At 36.0% G+C, this 18,284-nt stretch overlaps 4 protein-coding genes across 8 annotated transcripts; 2 read left to right on the forward strand and 2 right to left on the reverse strand.

Moving 5' to 3' along the window:
- The first annotated feature begins 538 nt into the window (after nt 1–538).
- Nucleotides 539–3,709, forward strand: LOC18586312 (peptidase M1 family protein). Its single transcript, XM_018129579.2, has 4 exons — nt 539–1,653; nt 2,209–2,442; nt 2,543–2,869; nt 3,143–3,709. Exons 1-4 carry the CDS (start codon nt 652–654, stop codon nt 3,437–3,439), a joined length of 1,860 nt encoding a protein of 619 aa, XP_017985068.2. The 5' UTR covers nt 539–651; the 3' UTR covers nt 3,440–3,709.
- A 2,823-nt stretch (nt 3,710–6,532) lies between these two features.
- EMB3136 (Ribosomal protein L10 family protein) lies at nt 6,533–8,208 on the reverse strand. The gene is made up of 2 exons (XM_018129722.2): nt 7,407–8,208; nt 6,533–7,004 (listed from the first exon to the last, which is right to left on the reverse strand). Exon 1 carries the CDS (start codon nt 8,138–8,140, stop codon nt 7,454–7,456), a length of 687 nt encoding a protein of 228 aa, XP_017985211.1. The 5' UTR covers nt 8,141–8,208; the 3' UTR covers nt 6,533–7,004; nt 7,407–7,453.
- Nucleotides 8,209–8,653: 445 nt separating this feature from the next.
- Nucleotides 8,654–13,184, reverse strand: LOC18586315 (mitochondrial hydrolase YKR070W-like). Of its 5 annotated transcripts, none has more exons than XR_016023198.1 (12): nt 12,973–13,184; nt 12,744–12,847; nt 12,526–12,561; nt 12,157–12,230; nt 12,019–12,059; nt 11,356–11,427; nt 11,059–11,251; nt 10,393–10,488; nt 9,911–9,978; nt 9,244–9,444; nt 9,028–9,111; nt 8,654–8,934 (listed from the first exon to the last, which is right to left on the reverse strand). XR_016023198.1 is itself a non-coding variant. In XM_088802709.1 (12 exons), exons 1-11 carry the CDS (start codon nt 13,071–13,073, stop codon nt 9,053–9,055), a joined length of 1,008 nt encoding a protein of 335 aa, XP_088658835.1. In that variant the 5' UTR covers nt 13,074–13,184; the 3' UTR covers nt 8,654–8,934; nt 9,028–9,052. The 5 variants fall into 5 exon arrangements, 4 of the variants coding, with proteins under 4 accessions (XP_088658835.1, XP_007009686.3, XP_007009685.3 ...); XM_088802709.1 differs by having other exon boundaries at nt 9,028–9,074; XM_007009624.3 differs by having other exon boundaries at nt 9,028–9,074; nt 9,240–9,444.
- A 676-nt stretch (nt 13,185–13,860) lies between these two features.
- On the forward strand, nt 13,861–17,892 carry LOC18586316 (zinc finger CCCH domain-containing protein 11-like). The gene is made up of 8 exons (XM_018128610.2): nt 13,861–14,204; nt 14,746–14,830; nt 14,934–15,074; nt 15,201–15,289; nt 15,803–15,991; nt 16,189–16,319; nt 16,398–16,497; nt 17,505–17,892. The coding sequence occupies exons 1-8, from the start codon at nt 14,028–14,030 to the stop codon at nt 17,685–17,687; spliced, it is 1,095 nt and encodes a 364-aa protein (XP_017984099.2). The 5' UTR covers nt 13,861–14,027; the 3' UTR covers nt 17,688–17,892.
- Nucleotides 17,893–18,284: the final 392 nt, after the last annotated feature.

The raw sequence follows: 18,284 nt of genomic DNA on the forward strand, positions 1-18,284 counted from the left end.
ATATTTTTAAATTAAATACTTCCTTATAGTTAATATCTATTACACAAGTAAAAGAAAGTAAAAAAAAAACTTTCTTCTTTAGTCCAACATGGGTCAAGGCCCATGACCTTAATGGATCGTGCATTGGCCCGTATACTTGCAATTTCCCCATGTCACTATATAAAATCCCATTATGTTTTCACAATATATATATATATATAAAGTAGATACAAGGATTGCCACAAAACCAATAAATTATATTAAAAAAATCAATTTATATAATTTTTTAATTGACATTTGATAATTTTATAAACTGTTATGTGAAAATTAGGTGTATATATAACGTCAAGCAAGCGATTAAAACAATAAATAGAATATTTCAATCTTAGGAAGAATGCAAAGGGTTTAAACTCTATTAGATTAATTTTGGAGGAGCAGATAGCAAATATTCCTAGCCCTGGGACATGAGACAAGAATAAGACATCGAAAATAGGTGCAAAAAATGGGGGTAGATCCAAATTTGACCTTTTATATGTAGATTCCGATGTTTGATTCTCCCTCCATTTTTAAAATACACACAGCACGCACTCCCAAATCCTCCATTTTGATGTCTCCATTCTCCCCCATTTCGTTGCTAACCCTAACCTTGTCTTCCCTTTATTTTTACCTCCGATGGCACCCTTAGACCCTCACTCCTTCACCGATTCGACCCACACTTTGACAACCCACATCGCCCTTTCCCTCTACTTCGACTTCCCTTCCGCCACCATCCACGGCGCTGCTCTCTTCACTCTCTCTTCCCCTCACTCCGGCCCGCTCTGCCTTGACACGCGCTCCCTTTCCATCCACCGAGTCCTCTCCCCTTCCACCCTTTCCCCTCTCCCTTACTCCCTCTCGCCTTTTTGCGACCCCATCAAAGGAACCCACCTCTCCCTTTCACTCCCAAACGACGCCGCCCTCTCTTCTTTCCTGATCACTTTCTCCACTTCCCCTTCCTCCTCCGCCCTCCAGTGGCTCTCTCCGCCGCAGACGTTCAACAAAAAACACCCTTTCGTTTACACTCAATGCCAATCCATCCACGCGCGCTCCGTTTTCCCTTGCCAAGACACCCCCGCAGCCCGAATCCGTTATTCTGCTTTACTCAATGTTCCCCGAGAATTATCCGCCGTTATGTCCGCTCGCCACGTCGACAGGCGGTTACCGGTTTCCGGTGAAGGGTATTCGAATTTGTTACCCAATGGGTTTAATTCTTTATGGTGTTCTGAAACGAGGGTAGTCGAGGAATTTGATATGAACCAGCCGATTCCGCCTTATTTGTTCGCGTTTGCAGTTGGGGAGTTAGGATTCAGGGAAGTGGGGCCGAGGACTAGGGTTTACTCAGAGGCGGCGGATGGTGTTTTGGAGGCTGCTGCTAAGGAGTTTGCGGGGACGGAGGATATGATAAGGCAAGGGGAGAAGCTGTTTGGGGATTATGAGTGGGAGAGGTTTGATTTGCTTGTTTTGCCGCCGAGTTTTCCTTATGGTGGAATGGAGAATCCGAGGATGGTGTTTTTGACTCCAACTGTGATTAAAGGAGATGCTAGTGGGGCTCAGGTCGTGGCCCATGAACTCGCGCATAGTTGGACTGGGAATTTGATTACTAACAAGAACAATGAACATTTTTGGTTGAATGAGGTAATATGGTGGTTTTTTGTTTGTAGGTGTTTGATTTATATGTATATCTTTAAAATGTTGTTTTTGTGCTGTTGTGAAATGGTTATGTATGGAAACTTTGATGATGTGATTGATTGTATGAAAAAAAAAGCGTCTCTTGTTAACTGAGCTTAGTGAGGGTATAGTAGGGAATAGTGACGCAGTATTATCCATATAATTGACCTGAGGTAGTGGGAAGGGTTTGTTGTTTTTGCTATCGAAAATGGAAACACTGATGAATTGGTTGATTGTTTGCCTTTGTCTTTCAATTTCAACATCCCTCATCTTATTTACAAACTGAAAAGTTTGGAGATGGATACTGGTTTTTTATGGTAGTTACTTTCTCATGCTTGTGTCTTTGTATGTCCATGCATGCTGTAAAAGAATGATTTTGTGTTTTATTGATCACCTGAATGGTTTATGGTTCATCAAGCAGATATTGTTCTTGTTGGCGATAAATATTTGAAATGAGAGGGATTTGTTATCTTTGCAAGTTTGATGCAATTGATTTCACCTTATTTCTCTTTGTGGTTATAGGGATTTACAACATATGCAGAGAGGAGAATTGTTGAGGCTGTGCAGGGTGAAGACAGAGCTGTATTGAGTATTGGGATTGGTTGGAGGGGCTTAAATGATGAAATCAAGAGGTTCCAGGACAACTTGGAATTCACCAAGCTCAAAACCAATCAGGAAGGAGTGGACCCGGACACATTTTATTCCCAAGTTCCATATGAGAAAGGTTTTCAGTTCCTATGGTGCATTGAACGTCAGGTGTGTTGAAATGTTCTTCTTATGTTTTTCTTTTTTAAGTTTTCATGTTGTTTGTAAATAATTTTAGTACACCGTTATGTGTTTTTTCTGGAATGCTTAGATTGGAAGACGAGCCTTTGATGAATTTCTCAAGAAATATATTGCCACCTTCAAGTTCAAATCAATTGACACTGAGACATTTCTTGACTTCCTGAAAGCAAATGCCCCTGGAATAGAAAAAGAGATTGACCTGGTCTTGTGGACTGAAGGGACAGGTATCCCACCCGATGCATATGAACCGGTATCCAACCTTTACACCAAAATTGTGTCATTGGCAAATGAATTCAAACTTGGGAGGATGCCGAGGGAGGATGAAGTTGCTGATTGGCAAGGGCAGGAATGGGAGCTCTACTTAGAGAACCTGCCTAAAGTTGTAGAGGCTTCCCAGGTAGTGCTGTTTCTCTCTTGAAGCTTCTTTCTCTTCTGCTTTTTAAGACGACTTGACTGTATAATGTTTTCTTGAAATTCAGGTTATAAAATTACTTGATCTGTTATGTTCTACTTTCCTTAGCCTATGGCATATGTGTGTGTGTGTATGAATTTTTAAGCTTTGGAGAACATATAAAGAGAGATCCACTTTTCATAGTTGCAAACTTCAAGTCATTGTATTCTGCTCTCTTCTCAATTGTTAGCTTATGATACTGTTTTGTGTATTATACAGGTCTTTGCCTTGGATGCACGCTACAGGCTATCAGAATCAAATGATTATGAGGTAAAAGTGGCTTTTCTTCAACTAGCCATTTTGTCCAAGTGCAGAGATTTCTATGGTGAGGTGGAGAAAACTTTGAAGGAAGTTGGGAGGATGAAGTACCTTCGTCCACTTTATACTGCTCTTGTACAAGGTATTGGAAAAGAGGAAGAGAAGATTTTGGCCAAAAGGGTGTTTGCTGAGGCTCGTGACTGTTATCACCCCATAGCTCAAGGAGTTGTTGAGTCAATCTTTGCCAAGCACCTCTAGAATGGTACATAACACTATGTAATAAATAGTATATTAGAATCTTAATCAAAGATGATCGAGGCCTATAATGCTGAGATTGGAGATTTAGTGGGCATTATCATGCCTGCTGATTTTGTTGATAGATGCTTCTTGCTTGGCTGATATGGCCTTTTAGATAGTGCTTGAGAAATATGCTATGCTTAAAGTTTACTGTTATGTGCTTCAACGCCTGGCAAATGTTGTTTCTATTCTGATGCTTTTAACCATAATTAATCTAAAGATTGAAGGGAATCCGTAGCTTTATGACTTTACTTTAAAAGTGATAATTCTATCCTTGGTGTCTACGTCCTTTGCCAAGCTGTTGTGCTTTTATTCTTTATTCTTTCACATTTTCAATCTCGTGAGACACTAAGGATGGCAAAGATTAAACTGGTGAGAGGCAATTACTTCTTCATTTTGTTTGCACTGGTGCCCTAGTGAGCAGTGAAACTTGGTTGTGATTTGGTTTTTTTCCTGCTACTTTATGCTATCAAGGGAGAGGGATTTCAAACATGAGATCTCCCATATGGAATGGAAGATTAGTATAGCTATACTTAAAGCAAGTCCTTTGTCACATGTTATAAGACATGTCTGAAGCCATTCAATTATTTTATACCTCTAATTTTTTAACATAGTAATGTTTCTTTCCATTTTTGTTTGGCGTAATTCATGATTTACATAAGTTTGTCCTTGAAGTTTTAGAATACTAGTTTTCCTTATACATTTTTCCATGGGTGGTTCCTTCACAATCTAAAGGTGCTGGCCTATAATAACTTGTCACAGGGATAATCTAGGATATCCTCTGAATTTCACAGCCAAGGTAAGGTATCATATCAGATGGTTTTCATTCCTCACCATGGAAGTGGCACTCGTTTGCTTTCATTAGGTTGAGACAACTGGTGGTGGGTTTTAAAAACAGAAACTGGGGATTTGAAAGGGAGGTTTTTTGCAGTTTTCTAGTCAGCCTCATGAGATCGGTCTGCATTTGGAATTGGACTGAGGAAATGGCATTGAGTTCATTGAAGATGAGATGTGAATCTTCAGCTCTGCATTGCAAGAGAATAAAAAGAACAATTGCTTAAATTGAAGTGGCCTTCCCTTTCATCAATCTGCACACCAGCTATGGTTCCAATGAATCATTATATGAAATTCCATCTGAGTTTGACTAGTAGTATAATTGATGAGTTGTATTTGAAAGCTCCAATTTTTTTATTATTAGCAACTTGAATCTAAATTTACCTTTTTGAGAGAATTAAATCTCCAAAAGTTAGAAGGTATTGTGTTTTGAGAAGGTCCAGCTATTACACGCTGGCACTGGAAAAGCATTTGATTACAGCTTTTAGCTTTGAGAAGTTGCAAAATTTAAGCAAATCAAAGAGCAAAATGTTAAAAGATGAACATGGTTTTTACTTTTGTCTTTTTCAAGCAATGCAAAGGGAGAAATTTGCCCATTGATTTCTGTTTGAAGAGAATAATTGACCCACCAAGTTCTTTTATAACCCCATTTTAAGCAAAGATTCTTTTCCTTCCAATTAGCTTGCTGGTAAATGTCAATTTCATATACTATGTTACCAAAAATGAACATGATCTTTTTCTTTTTTAAATTCTTTTTTGGTTGTGCAAAACTTGAGCCTTAGCCTTAAACTTGGTCCAGCTTTGTTTGACTTATACACTGTTTACAACATTCTTCAATTTGTTGCAAGGACCTGTCAGTGCAGCTCTCACTCTCTTTCCTTTTTCTGGAGCCATAGCTCTCCAAATTGCTAGAATGCTGAAAGTGCATGTTGTTTCCTGTCAAGGTTGTTCAACAACTTTCTTTGCAATTACATACTTGCACGACTTTCACCACCAATGTTCTGTAGTTGTTCTCTTATCAGCAAACATAATGAAGAAATGCTTTATATTCTAATTGTTGTTATGCTGTACTATTTTGTATAAATGTGTTCTACCATGAAAACTACCATCCCTACGAATATCTGTCCCTTTCATCTTTCTTGAAACAAGAGTCCCTTTTGCTTCTCAGATAGAAGAAGGTGGAGGGAGGGTGCTTGCCAGAAGTTTGTTCTTATTGTTGATGACCCCAAGTTGGTGAAGTATTTGGGGAGGGAGAGGGGGAGAGGAGTGGTTTGGCCATCCCTGTTGAAATTGTGCCGTTTTGTTGGAAAGTTACTGCCAAAATATAGCAAGAATTGTTTGTGGATTCAAATTGCATTGCCGAGCTAAGAAATGATTGTAAAAGCAACCCTTTGTGGGGGAAAAAAAAAAGACACTGTAGGCATTATGCCAATCTCCATACCCCTTTCTATAGGCCTCGCTAAGGAGGCTCCTGTTTCTCTCTTTCAGACACTCTCAATACATTCTCTTACTACACTCTTGATATTTTCTGACTTCACTGTCAGATAGTTGAGCCAAGCTCCAGCCTTTCTAACAGCCTCTGTCTTGCAGGTATTCAGCTAAGCACAAATGTTGACTCCAGAGCCAGATTTTAGCATTAACAATTACAAATAATGGCAGTTATATTTTTGGACTTGTGTTTCAAGAAGATGCCAGCATTTGCAGGTTGCTAGTGATGCCTTTTTGAGGTTAGTATGGAATGATTCTTGACATGGCTACTTCTGTGACGCTGGTGTACTAGCCTCACCATCAAGAAGGGGTAGGCAATTGTTTGGGAGTTAATGGGTGTTGGTGAAAAGCTCTATGTGCAGGGTTGTTTCTACATTTCTGATCCAATTGAGGTTGGCAAGTGCTGTAACAGGGAAAGGATTTTTGGTTTCCTTTGCATCTGTTGATAGATGAGTAGGGTGGAGGAAAGTCTCTTCAAGTCTTATTTTTATCTCTGAGACAATTTTAGGGAAAAAATTCAGCAATTTAAATTCACAAAGCATCCGTGCAAAAGTTGGTACGAGGGATCTTAACACAATATAATGCTCAGTGCAAGCTCTATTTTTGATTTGGAAAAAATCTCCCCCATTAACAGATTGAAATACTTTTGACATCAATGGGAAACACAACTCTCAGTAACAAAATCATTTCTTCTACTCTCTTATTCTGATACACAGCTTTTAAGTCATTCAATCAAATGAAACCTTTCCTTTCTGCAGCTTGTAAGAGCTTAGATGAAAACAACTAGTACTAATTGTTAGATACAAATTTCAGGAACAAAACAGGTATCAATCAAAATCAGGCCTGCCTATCTCCAATCTAACTAACTTAAAAGACAGCCCAAGCATCTCAAAAGATCCATTTACATGTAGATCCAGGACAGAAATAGACTTCATGAGGAGAAAAAGATCAAGTTCCCCATAATCTAGCAAGCTTAATTTATGCATACAATGATAAATGACCAAAAATACCGGAGTAAGAACCCTCAGATGAAGTAACTGAATTTTTAGCTTTACCATTCAACTTCAGTTCTAAAGAAATGTCATGCATGGGAGCTGGTTTAGACAAGACCAAGATTTGCAGCAGTAACCAAATTCACTAGGAAATGCTGATTGTTGTTTTATTTTTCTCTCTTCTGTGCGTATCGAAGTCCATGAAGTTTGAGCTACACAAAAACAGGAAGTAATTCTCTGTTATATCTCATAAATCTCACATCTTTCCATCTCCAAGATTTGAGCCAGAGATATCTAGGGTAAAAGTCCTAGTTTCTAACAACCGGGATGTTCCATTGGGGATAAAGATGTGAGCTCCTAAGATAGAGATGCAAAATCAAATGTAGGCACTAACAATGAGAAATGAAATAACCATAAATCCAACACACCAGAAGATGACAAAATTCAAAAGAATCACTAAATAGTTTATCTTGCAATGAGGTTCAACATCACCAATTCAAATCCCAATTTTACATAATTCTACAAAAATAAAAACATATTAGCACAATTGACACAATTCTCACTTTAAATACAACAAGGAGAAAAAAAAGGAGGGGTTCTTAAATTACACTTACAAGTACAAGAAATCTCCATCCTCTACCAAAGAATCTTGAAAACCCCACTATTGCCCACCACTTTCCTCCTCCAGCTTCTTCACATAAGCCTGCAAAATCATTACAACATCCCTGGCAGGAGCCTGGAGTGTCCCAACAAGTCCAATAGCAGGACTCTGTAAACTTCCCAGAAGCTTAGCATAAATCTCAGCCCTGGTAGGCATATTTTCCAACTGCTTAAACTCTCCAGGCCCATAAAACTTCCCTTCAAAAACAGCCCCTGTGAAGTCATTTTCAACCTTCTTTTCCTTCTGAAACGTCCTGTAAGGCTTAATAGCATCTGGGATTTCTTCACTGTGAACAAAAAGCCAAGCATTCATGCCTTTCATGCAAGGTTTCAAGGCTTCCCAGGGAGTTCCTTCAATAGCCTTGAAAACCAAAGTATTTTTAGCTACGAGCAGCTTGGATGACCCTGGAAGTGATCTACGTAATTCCTGGAATTGCTTAACAGTGAAACCAGTGTATTTTACAGCTGCTATAAGGTAACAGTTCTCTAATTGGCTTTTAACCGTTTCAACCGTTTCTTCCTTTTTGGTACGGGAAATGGCTGCTTTGATCGAAGGGAAAGGGGTGGTGGGTTTGAAGGAAGGGAACTTGGGTTTGGAAGAGTGTAAAAATGGGTTTGTGGGTTTCAGAGTTTGGGTTTGGGAAGGTGGAGGCTTGGATGAAGGGAAGGAAAGGAGAGCGGTTTCCATTGTAGAGAGAGAGAGAGATTGGTCGTAAGAAGGGGAATGGAGTTTTAAGGGGGCTTATCCAGTTAGCAGAGTCGAGGAACTGAAACCGCAAGGGTAGAAGCAAAATTACCTTTAAGACCTTCAGAATTTTATTTTATTTTTTTCTAAATATTTAGATGACTGGTTTAATACGAATCAAAAATACTTTTACCTTATCAGAATTCACTTTACCCTTTGTTTTAGAGCAAGTTAGTATGTTTTTTTAAATATGATTATATAAAAAATAATTTAAAAATCAAAATCGATAAGTCGTTGTAATTAAAAAATTTTAATTATATGTCAAAATTTTATTAAAATAATATTTTTATATAAAATTCATATTCAACTAAATTTTTATATTTTTATTTTAAATTAAATAAATTTACTTTTTAACAAATAAATTTATCCATAAAATGACATTCCTCTAAAAACAAGATATCCATTAATAAAAGAGAAAATCCAGATTACGATGGTTAAACAAGATATAAATTACAATTAACTCTCGATTACGATAAATTTAATCTCAATTACGAAAGAAAATCCCTTCGATCTCATTGTAATGTCAAACTGGATCTAGAAAATAGTATTACCAATGGTGGTATCTATGACTACATTCAAATAAACCACAAAATTTCGTTGGGACAATGAGCTTTGGTTCTACCAAAAATATGTTTCAAAGGACAATATGAATAAACACTTGGAAGAAGGGCAGATTGCTAAGAATTATACTCTCTTCTCAGAATATAGTCTACTGCCTCCTCAACAGTGTCAACAACCTGCACAGCAAACAGGGAAGCCTCTAATACGGTAAACCAAAGAAGTATGACAGATTTCTTTTTGACAGCATTAAGATTGATTAGTCAACTTGCCAGGTTTGCTGGAAATTCTGCATGATTATCTTTTCCTCGGAAAACACCTGTCCTTGTCAAGATAGAAAACCAAGGATGCCCGGACTGGAAATTAAAAGATGTACAAAAGTTTTGATCCTCAAGGCTCAAACAAAAGTATAACTGAATGGACTTCTTCTGTCTGTGAGTTTTGTGCACACGATTGAGGAATTATAAGGTGTATGTAGACAAACCTGCCTTGCGCCTTTGACATCAACTGAAGGATTATCACCAATCATGTAAAGTGTTTCAAAAGGATGTGATCCAGAAACTCCATTGTTCTCAGAATGATCTATGCAAGAAGATGACTGGAGTTGGCTCAATATTGCTTCAGCATTCTTGAAGACAAATGGATTTGGTTTCCCATAAGATACATACTCTAGACCTTTGGGGTTGATTCTACAAAAAGTACAAACATAAAAGTTGTAATAGAGGACACAACTGTTTACAAAGAGGTTATATGTATGATCCGTCAAGTCTTTTGCCATATGGAGTTTATTGAAAGCCTGCAGGTGAAGAGATCATTCTTCAGATCTTCTTACTGGAAAATCTACAACTTAGTTTATAAATCTAAGGATAAGTATTTCACTAGATAAAAAGAATGATCTCGTAGTTTATTGAAATGAAAAAACAGTCACACCAGAAAGTACAAGTATTACTATGACAATGTCTTAGTCACTTCCCTGACTTGGGTAGTAAACAAACAGAAAATATTCAAACAAAATTCTCTTTTCAAAATACTGGAGATGTATTTCCATTTTTCTATTTAAAAAAGCCAACGGAGTTATATACAACCCAGGTGGTGATTCAAGCTGAATTCTCAATTTGATGTGAACTATCTAATGCAATGAGACATTAACCTTACATGTTGAAGATGCTCTCCAGTGCAATTCTAAAAGCACCCAATCCAAGACGCTCAGATGGAAAGGCAGCCTGTTCAGGGCACTAGTAAGTTTAGTGCAAAATTCACTTCACGGAAAATGAGAAGTACTAAAAGAATTAAATCCTATCCCATAACAGAGAGCAGAAGTTTGCTTAAGGGTAAGGCCAAGTCAAAAGAAGTGGAAGTTCTAGTAACTACATTAAAATAGTCAATAATATAGTTATCAACATGCTTGATGCCAAGAGCACAGCATAGGCACAGGCAGTTGTAAGCCTGTAACCTTATGTATTCAATCTCAAACTCTCCGGTTTACAGATATTTGTAAGCAAAAGAAAAGAGGTTCTATTATGAGCCCCTTGAATTCAGGATTGTTCTCTGTCCATCTGCATAATGTGGTTCAACGCTGAGTCCCTATGAAACATTCCATGAAACTCTCTTATACATAAATAAGCACAACAACAAACCTGATATTCAAGATCATCCGCGGCAAAATATAAAGGTGGTTGGTTTCTATTTGCATCTCCAGGAAGGCCTCCAGATCTTAAAATGTCACATAGCACCTGAAGCAATCAATTTATAAGATGTTGTGGAAGGACAAGATCATTTCTAATAGAATGTTGAGTAATTAAAGTTTTTCCACTGTCACAAGTAGAGGTTAATTAGAACTTTTAGGAAAAGCACAATCCAAGTCCTCATAAAGCAATGCAGTTCAAACTATAATCTAATCTAAAATGTGAAACTCAAAATGCCACATTATTGCATGAAATCAACATTTTCAAATCTTAAAGCAAATGATTTCATGAAACTGTTTCACAAATTTGGGACAAGGGTATGTCATCAAGCAACGAACAAGACATTATCATTGAAATGTTTCCAACATTTCTGTTAATGATTTCTTTCTCTAAAGTAAAGTAAACAGAAGCATGTAATTCAACAATTTCACAACTTGCTTTCATTTCACATTGAATATCATGAACACCAGAATAAGTTATGGTGCAATATCAAATTAACCAAACAAGAAAATCGCTTAATAAAGAGTTTGAAAGTACACCATTCAAGGGCACTTTTGGTTGAGATTTGAAGATGCACATAGACTTACAGTTCTAATTCAAAAGTAGAATAAGAAATACCTGAATGTCCCTGCCCCAGTCTACAGGATCACTGACAACAAATGCTGCCTTAATCCTTTCTGAGAAAACATCATATCTTGGCACTGCTGGTGTCTTCCTATCTGACACTGGTGCAGTTGTCCATCTCTTATATTGAGATACAGGATCAATGCTCTCAAAGTAAGATGCATATTCTTCCAAGGACAGAACTTTTCTAGCACCAAAATAACTTAGCTGTATATATTTCCAAAAAAATTAAAAACCTATGCAACAGAAATCAGGACTTTTCCAGACCTAAACATGAAACTGAGCCCTTACTTGAAGCCATACTCAGACATCACCAAAGCAGGGTTCCCTTTCCCAGTAGCAATAATGAGTTCATTCTCAAATCTGACTTGGAAAAAACAAATATCAGCAAACTCTATCATGAACATCTAAATAAATCAAGGCAATTGGAAAGAACTAGAGTAGCACATAGGTTGTATGTTAACTATAAGTTAATGATGTCAATATTCAAGAGAAAAGAACTCTAGAAGCAAAAGAAAAGGATTCCACATTCTAGAAATTAATATAAATCTCCTCCTTTTCAGTTAGACTGATCATGCTAAACTTGTTAAAATAGAATATCTTTCAGAAAACAAGATGATGCGCAATTCACCCAAGTCTTATCTACTATAATTATATCAAGAACAAAAACCTATAATGTCTGATACAATTATGAAATCTTAAGATTTTTGGAAACTTAGCTACTCCACAGTTGATCCTCTAATCCAACTACTTTCTTCCAACACGTTATATGGAAGAGATCAAAGTCATCCTCATTGCAATTCCCAGAAGAAGCAAATGTTGATATTTACCAATCCAAAGTTAGCTTGCATAAATCCAATTACAACACCTCAAGTAACCATGATCTCATTTATTGATAATCTAGTGATAGCATGTGGTAAGTCAAAATACAATGCAGAATCAATATCTACTCACTTCTTCAATAAATTTCTAAAAGGTGAGTGACCCTGTACAACCTGCATCATAAGTAAATGTCAGCAATCCATTTTTCAAACACACAAACATTAAAAACATGGAAAACTCCACATTCATATAAAAACACCTACACCCTACCTGAGAAGGCAAAATATTTACTCCCAAAAGTTCACTTAACTCCTTGGCTCGCTTAGTTTCTGGGACACCACCTCCTATTTAAGTCAAACAGCCCTGTCATTTTACCAATGACATAATATAATACTCCTTATACTACTCTCACATAAATATTCCGTAGGTTAAATTTGGCATTGCAGTTGGATTGCCACATAATGCTGAATAAGTTCACAGTTTTCCAACTACCAGAACACCAATTTAGACCTTTAATTATATATGTTTAGCATCATTTTATAAAATTATAGCTAAAAATGTAAAATATTATAATCAATGCAAACCCGTATGGTTCCATCAATATTAATAATAAACTAGACTCACTTTAAAATGACTCACCATTTGTCAAGAACAAGTATGGAACCTTCAATTCACCTATTGAAGAATTCATTAAAAAATATACTATATATTAGTAATTAGTCGTACTGATCAACAGTTATTTTTTCCTCTTTTTCTTAATTTTCTTGCATTGGAAGGCAACCAAACAAATTTAATACAGAGAAAATAAAATTCATGACAGTAATGAAAGTCAAAAAAATAAAATTCTTTTATAGTACCAGAATCTCCGTACAATCTTCTCAAAGCTTGCGGAGAACCTCCAATAGGAACACGGCCGCGAAGAATAACCCCATCGATATCAAATGCAATTCCAAAATTACACCTGAAATTGAAAAAACAACCTCAATTTTCAAAATTTCTGATTCATTCTCATTTTCCATGCAATTTCTAGGGAACCAAACAAGAATTTTAAACAAAATTTCGTTTTTTTTTCCCTAAAAAATGAACCTTTTTTGGTGGTTGGAGCGAAGCTGAGACGATTGAAACAAAACTGGAGCTCTGTTTTTTAATTGGGAAACCCTAGAAATCGTCGTTGCGTGAAATCTCATTTCCAAACCTAGCTCTCTCCCCTTCCTTCCTTCTCTGAAGAGTGAAAACTCTCGTGGTCACCAGAAGCTTGAAGCCGGTGGCTCTCTCTCTCTCTCTCATCCTCCCTGGAGTTCTTGGCCGTTATTTTACGATTTATTAAAACGACATCGTTTAATTATATTATTTCTTAAAAAGTGAAAATTACCAAAATTGTTGTAGTTCTTTTTTTTTTGTCTTAATTTGTGTTCCATTATTATTAAATTTTCAAATAGGTAAAATCCTATGTCATGTCAGACGCCTAAAAGGAAATAAATAAAATATTTAATCCTATGTCGAGTTTTAAGCTAGATTTCGAAAAGCTTACAAGTATAAACATTATATGATTCGTTAAGTTAATTTTTTTTAAAAAGATTGATATTAAAATAAATTTGATTTAAATTCGATTCACACCAATCATCTCTAAAGTGATCAACGGTACGTGAACATGTTTAAATTGAGTAGAGAAGAATGTAAATCAAGTGTTTCAAAAAAAATATGTGTGATGTTTTAATTTCATACGAAATAAATAAAAATTTTTTAAAAAATTTATACATCGTAGATGTTTTTTGAAAAAAAAAATAATAATCTCGTGACACCTATAATAAGCGCTATTTGAAATACATAAAAATATACTTCAAATAAAAACTTATGAAAATGATTAATAAACAATTTTGTGTGTTTTTTTTTTTTTTCACATATTAGCAAACAGTTACCATTAACATAACCCTTGAGCGAGGACAAAGTCGTCATTTCAGATAAATAAAACAAAATCCCTCTGTCCTGTGTCGCTTCTCCATCTCCACGCCATTGTTAAACTCTCTTTAAAACCCTATTTCCTAATCTTCCCTGCAAAATAAAAAAGCTTCAAGCTTTCACCAATTTTTCGTTTTGATTTTAATTAGTTAATTTATTTTTTTTGGCCGATTCCCAAAACAATGCCCCCGAAGCAGCAAGCGAAATCGAAAGCCGATTTGGCGAAGAAGCAAAAAATCGTAGAAGACAAAACCTTCGGTCTGAAGAACAAAAACAAAAGCAAAAACGTTCAGAAATATGTCCAAAGTCTCCAGCAAACGGTTCAAGCCAAACCCGACCCGTCTAAAGTCGCCGCTAAGGTACCCTTCTTTTTATTTTTATTTTTATTTTTAAAAAGTTTTTTTAATTAAATTCTCCTTGTTTGTTTTGAAAATTTTAACTTTTTTGAATAATAAAATTTGTGATTTTTATTTTTATATGGAATAATTGCTTATTTGAAGATTGAATATTGAAGTAAATATTAGTAGTACATATGAATGTAAAGTGCTTTTTAGTTAATGTTTTCATCGTTACTAAATGTAGTTCTGGTTTTTTATTATTTATGTTTTATTTATTAGCAACTTTCAAGGAAGTAAAAAGTAAGTAGGAAAAACAGTAATGAAATCAATTCTGAATAATTAATTATAATTATAATTGTAATGTAAGGATTTTGAAAGTGGGTGTATTTGGATGGAAATTTGTTAGCTATGATTAGAGAAAAGCTTGGAAATTTAGTTAGGAGGTTGTGCTTGGTAGAATGAAAAATTAGCTCAGATTTTTTTCTTCCTTTTTGATTTAGGAAAAAGAATTAGCTGATAATTATAGTAACTGGGTTACTCCTTTTATGGATGTTGTGAGCAGAAAAAGAAAGAGGAAGAGAAAGCAAGAGAGAAAGAGTTAAATGATTTGTTCAAAATTGCTGTTACCCAACCAAAAGTACCAGTAGGTATGTATGATGGTTTTTTCAAACTGAGTTATTTGTTGTTTTTATGTTTCTTATTTAAACACTGGGTTGGCTTTGTTGATAATGGAAGTTGCATGTTGAATAGGTGTGGATCCCAAGTCCATAGTGTGTGAATTTTTTAAGGTGGGACAATGTATGAAGGGTTTTAAGTGCAAGTTTTCACACGATTTGAACGTTCAGCGGAAGGGTGAGAAGATTGATATTTACAGTGACAAGCGTGATCAAGGTAGTTGATTCTGATAGACATTTAGTTATTATGCAATATTTTGACCCTTTTTTCATGTTTGTTTTTTCTCTTCTCTTTTTCTGTATCAATGGGATTATGATTTTTTTGCGGTGTTTTTATCTTAAGAAACAATGGAGGACTGGGACCAGGAGACACTGGAGAAGGTTGTGGAATCAAAAAAAACAGAGTATAACCAGAATAAGCCTACTGAGATTGTATGTAATCTTTTTCCTGCTCAATTTATTATAGACATAAGATGTTGATGGTATTTTGGCTAATCATATCTTGACATTTACAGTTTCTGCTCTGCTGTCTTTTTCCCTGTGGTGAAGGATAGCAATGAAAGAATGATTTTGGACGCTAAGAATTAGTGTGACTAAGGGCAAAAACTTAGAAGGTAGAAAATTATGTTGGCAATTAGGTTTTGTCAAGTGGGCTCAGATTTTTATACTAATTATGATCATTAGGTGTTAATTTTAATTTTGGCTGATAATGATTGGCTGATTTCAATAGGAAGAAAGAAAAGTAGATCCCCTAGATCATTCTTGGAGCTTAATAGCCTTAGGTGACGTTCAGCCATTATTCTGCCCAAGCCATTCTTAACAAATTACATTTTGTCTACTGTTCTTCAATAAGATTCATTGTTTGTGATCTGATAACTACTTTCTGCAGTTATACATGTGGCGATGTATCATTATTTGTTGATTGTTTATAATACCTCTGTGCAGGTTTGCAAATACTTTCTGGAAGCTGTGGAAAAGAAACAGTATGGCTGGTTCTGGGAATGCCCAAATGGTGGCAAAGATTGTCACTACAGACATGCTCTTCCTCCAGGATATGTTTTGAAGTCTCAGATGAAGACACTTTTGGAGGAAGAGAGTGAGAAGATTTCTATCGAGGAAGAGATTGAAAACCAGGTAAAAAAATCATACTTAAGTTTGCCTAGTTGTAGTTTGCTTCTATTTTTTATGTATCACAACTCACAATGGCCATTTAGTTTCCTTTTTCTTTCTTCCCTCAATAAATGGACTATTTTAGCTTATATGTGCAAATATTTTCTTGTTTTCCGTGCTTATATTCGTTCTTGTTCTAATTGTTTGTCTGTTTATTTCAGCGCTCAAAATTAACAGCATCCACTCCAATGACTCCTGAGCTATTTATGCTATGGAAGACGAAAAAGATGGAAGAAAGAGAAGCTAGTTTGGCTGCACAACGAGCAGAGAGGGCTAAGAATGATCGCATGAGGTATTATCTTCCTGCAGGTTGCTCTGTATTAAAAATATTACATTGGAATGTTATTATATATTTGTTCGTCTATTTCAGTGGTCGTGAGTTGTTTCTCTTGGATGCAAGTTTGTTTGTGGATGATGCTGAGGCATATGAGGAATACCAGAGAGAAGAACCTGAGGTTGCTGAGCAGAAGGTAATTCTTCTACTATTAATTTTCAGTATCATTGACAACTCTCTGGCAGTTGGAAACTTGTTTTTCTGGTAAATCAACATCCTTCTTCAGTCCCCCCACTCACCACAAACAAACAGAAAAAAGAAAAACGAAAAAGGCCTTCTTATTCCCCCATGGGTTAAATTTTCTGATTCCAACTTACAGCAATCTAGAGCCTCAAGTTTCTATTTGAGTCTTCCTTATACATTTTTTTACTTTGATATCAGCTCACTTTTCTTTTTTGGTTGGCATGCATTGACCAGTACATGAATGCTTCCTCTGATCTCTATCAATTTTTTTTCCTGATAGTGTTGGGCTGTCCACTCATGCTTGTCTTTATCTCTAGCTTTTTCGATCACCTACCTTCTCCTCTGCTTTCTGTATACCTGCTTGCTTTGGAACAGAACAGAAGAGCATGCATCATAGATTTTTTCATGCGTACATGCATGGTCATTAATTACCATGGGTTGTTACTTGTAGAGTGGAGTACTGGAGTTATCATGTTTCACAGTGTAGTGCGTCATATTGAAATCTTGGATACCCTTTAGTATATAATTCATACTCTAACCATACATTGGCAGGAGGACTTTTTTTTTTTTTTTTTGAAAGGTCATTGGCAGTAGGACTTTGAACAGAAAAATTAAACTGCTTCACATCCTACATGGTTGAACAGCATATCAAAAACAAGCTCCACTCATCTGGCATGAAGTCAGTAGTGGGCTATGCATGTATTGATTATCGGTGCCCTACACTTTGATGCTCTTTGGATTTTGGAAATGCTTGAGAATATGGATTGGAACAGAATATGTTATTTATATCGGATCTGCAAACTTAGAGTTTGAACTGATAACACTGCTATTTCGATCATCTGATTTACAGTGGGTAGAAACTCATAGTATATGGGGGTTTTCTTCTGTTAAGCATCATGACAATTTAAAATACATCTTATTTATGCTTTCTTAGCTCATTTTCATTGTCTTCAATTTCAGGTCAAGGATGATTCAACAGCAGCTGGGCCAAGTAATGCAACTAGTGCAGTTGCTGATTCTGATGACATCCTTCTTGATGATGAAGATGATGAGCTTGATATGGATGAGCTAAATGAGCTTGAAGCTAGTTTGTCTAGAACATCTATTCATATTCAGGAGCCAGGTATTCCAGCGTCATATTGAAATGATAAACATGTGGTAAACAGCCGTAAGATTCTTGAAGGATTAAGAGTTTGTAACCTAGCTTTTAACCGGCAATGGAAAATATTTTTGTTTGAAGCTGGTAAGTGTTCTCTTGCGCACCTTTTCTGCTCTTTAATGTGGCAGTGTCAAGTTTTGCTTCTTGTAGCCTTTTCCTGATTAATATATGGTGGTCTTTAGCAGAAAACTTAGTTGAGCCACATAATCTAGTCATTGGGCTATAGTGGCCAACTTGTCTATCCCATAATTGGAGCTTTTCTTGCATGATATAGTTCAATCAAAGGCTATAAACACTCTCACTTGAAAATATAAGTTTTTGCTAGTACATTGACTGAAATGGTTTCATGAAGAATTGCCTCTTATTGAATCTGATACCACAGTTAATCAAATCTTAGGCTTATGAGTTATGACACAATGTGCACCACCCAATCATTGTTGATGGGCTACCTCCTTGCACATTGAACTAATAAGACTTGATAATCCAACAATAGCCCCAAAGTTAATGTTCCTTATTCTTCTCTTTTTCCATAATCTCTTTCTTCATTCCTCCCTTCTTCAATCTGATAACTCGGAACAATT

The sequence above is a fragment of the Theobroma cacao genome, chromosome 10 (genome assembly GCF_053813885.1).
Source record: "Theobroma cacao isolate CCN51 chromosome 10, ASM5381388v1, whole genome shotgun sequence".
NCBI classification, from domain to species: domain Eukaryota; kingdom Viridiplantae; phylum Streptophyta; class Magnoliopsida; order Malvales; family Malvaceae; genus Theobroma; species Theobroma cacao.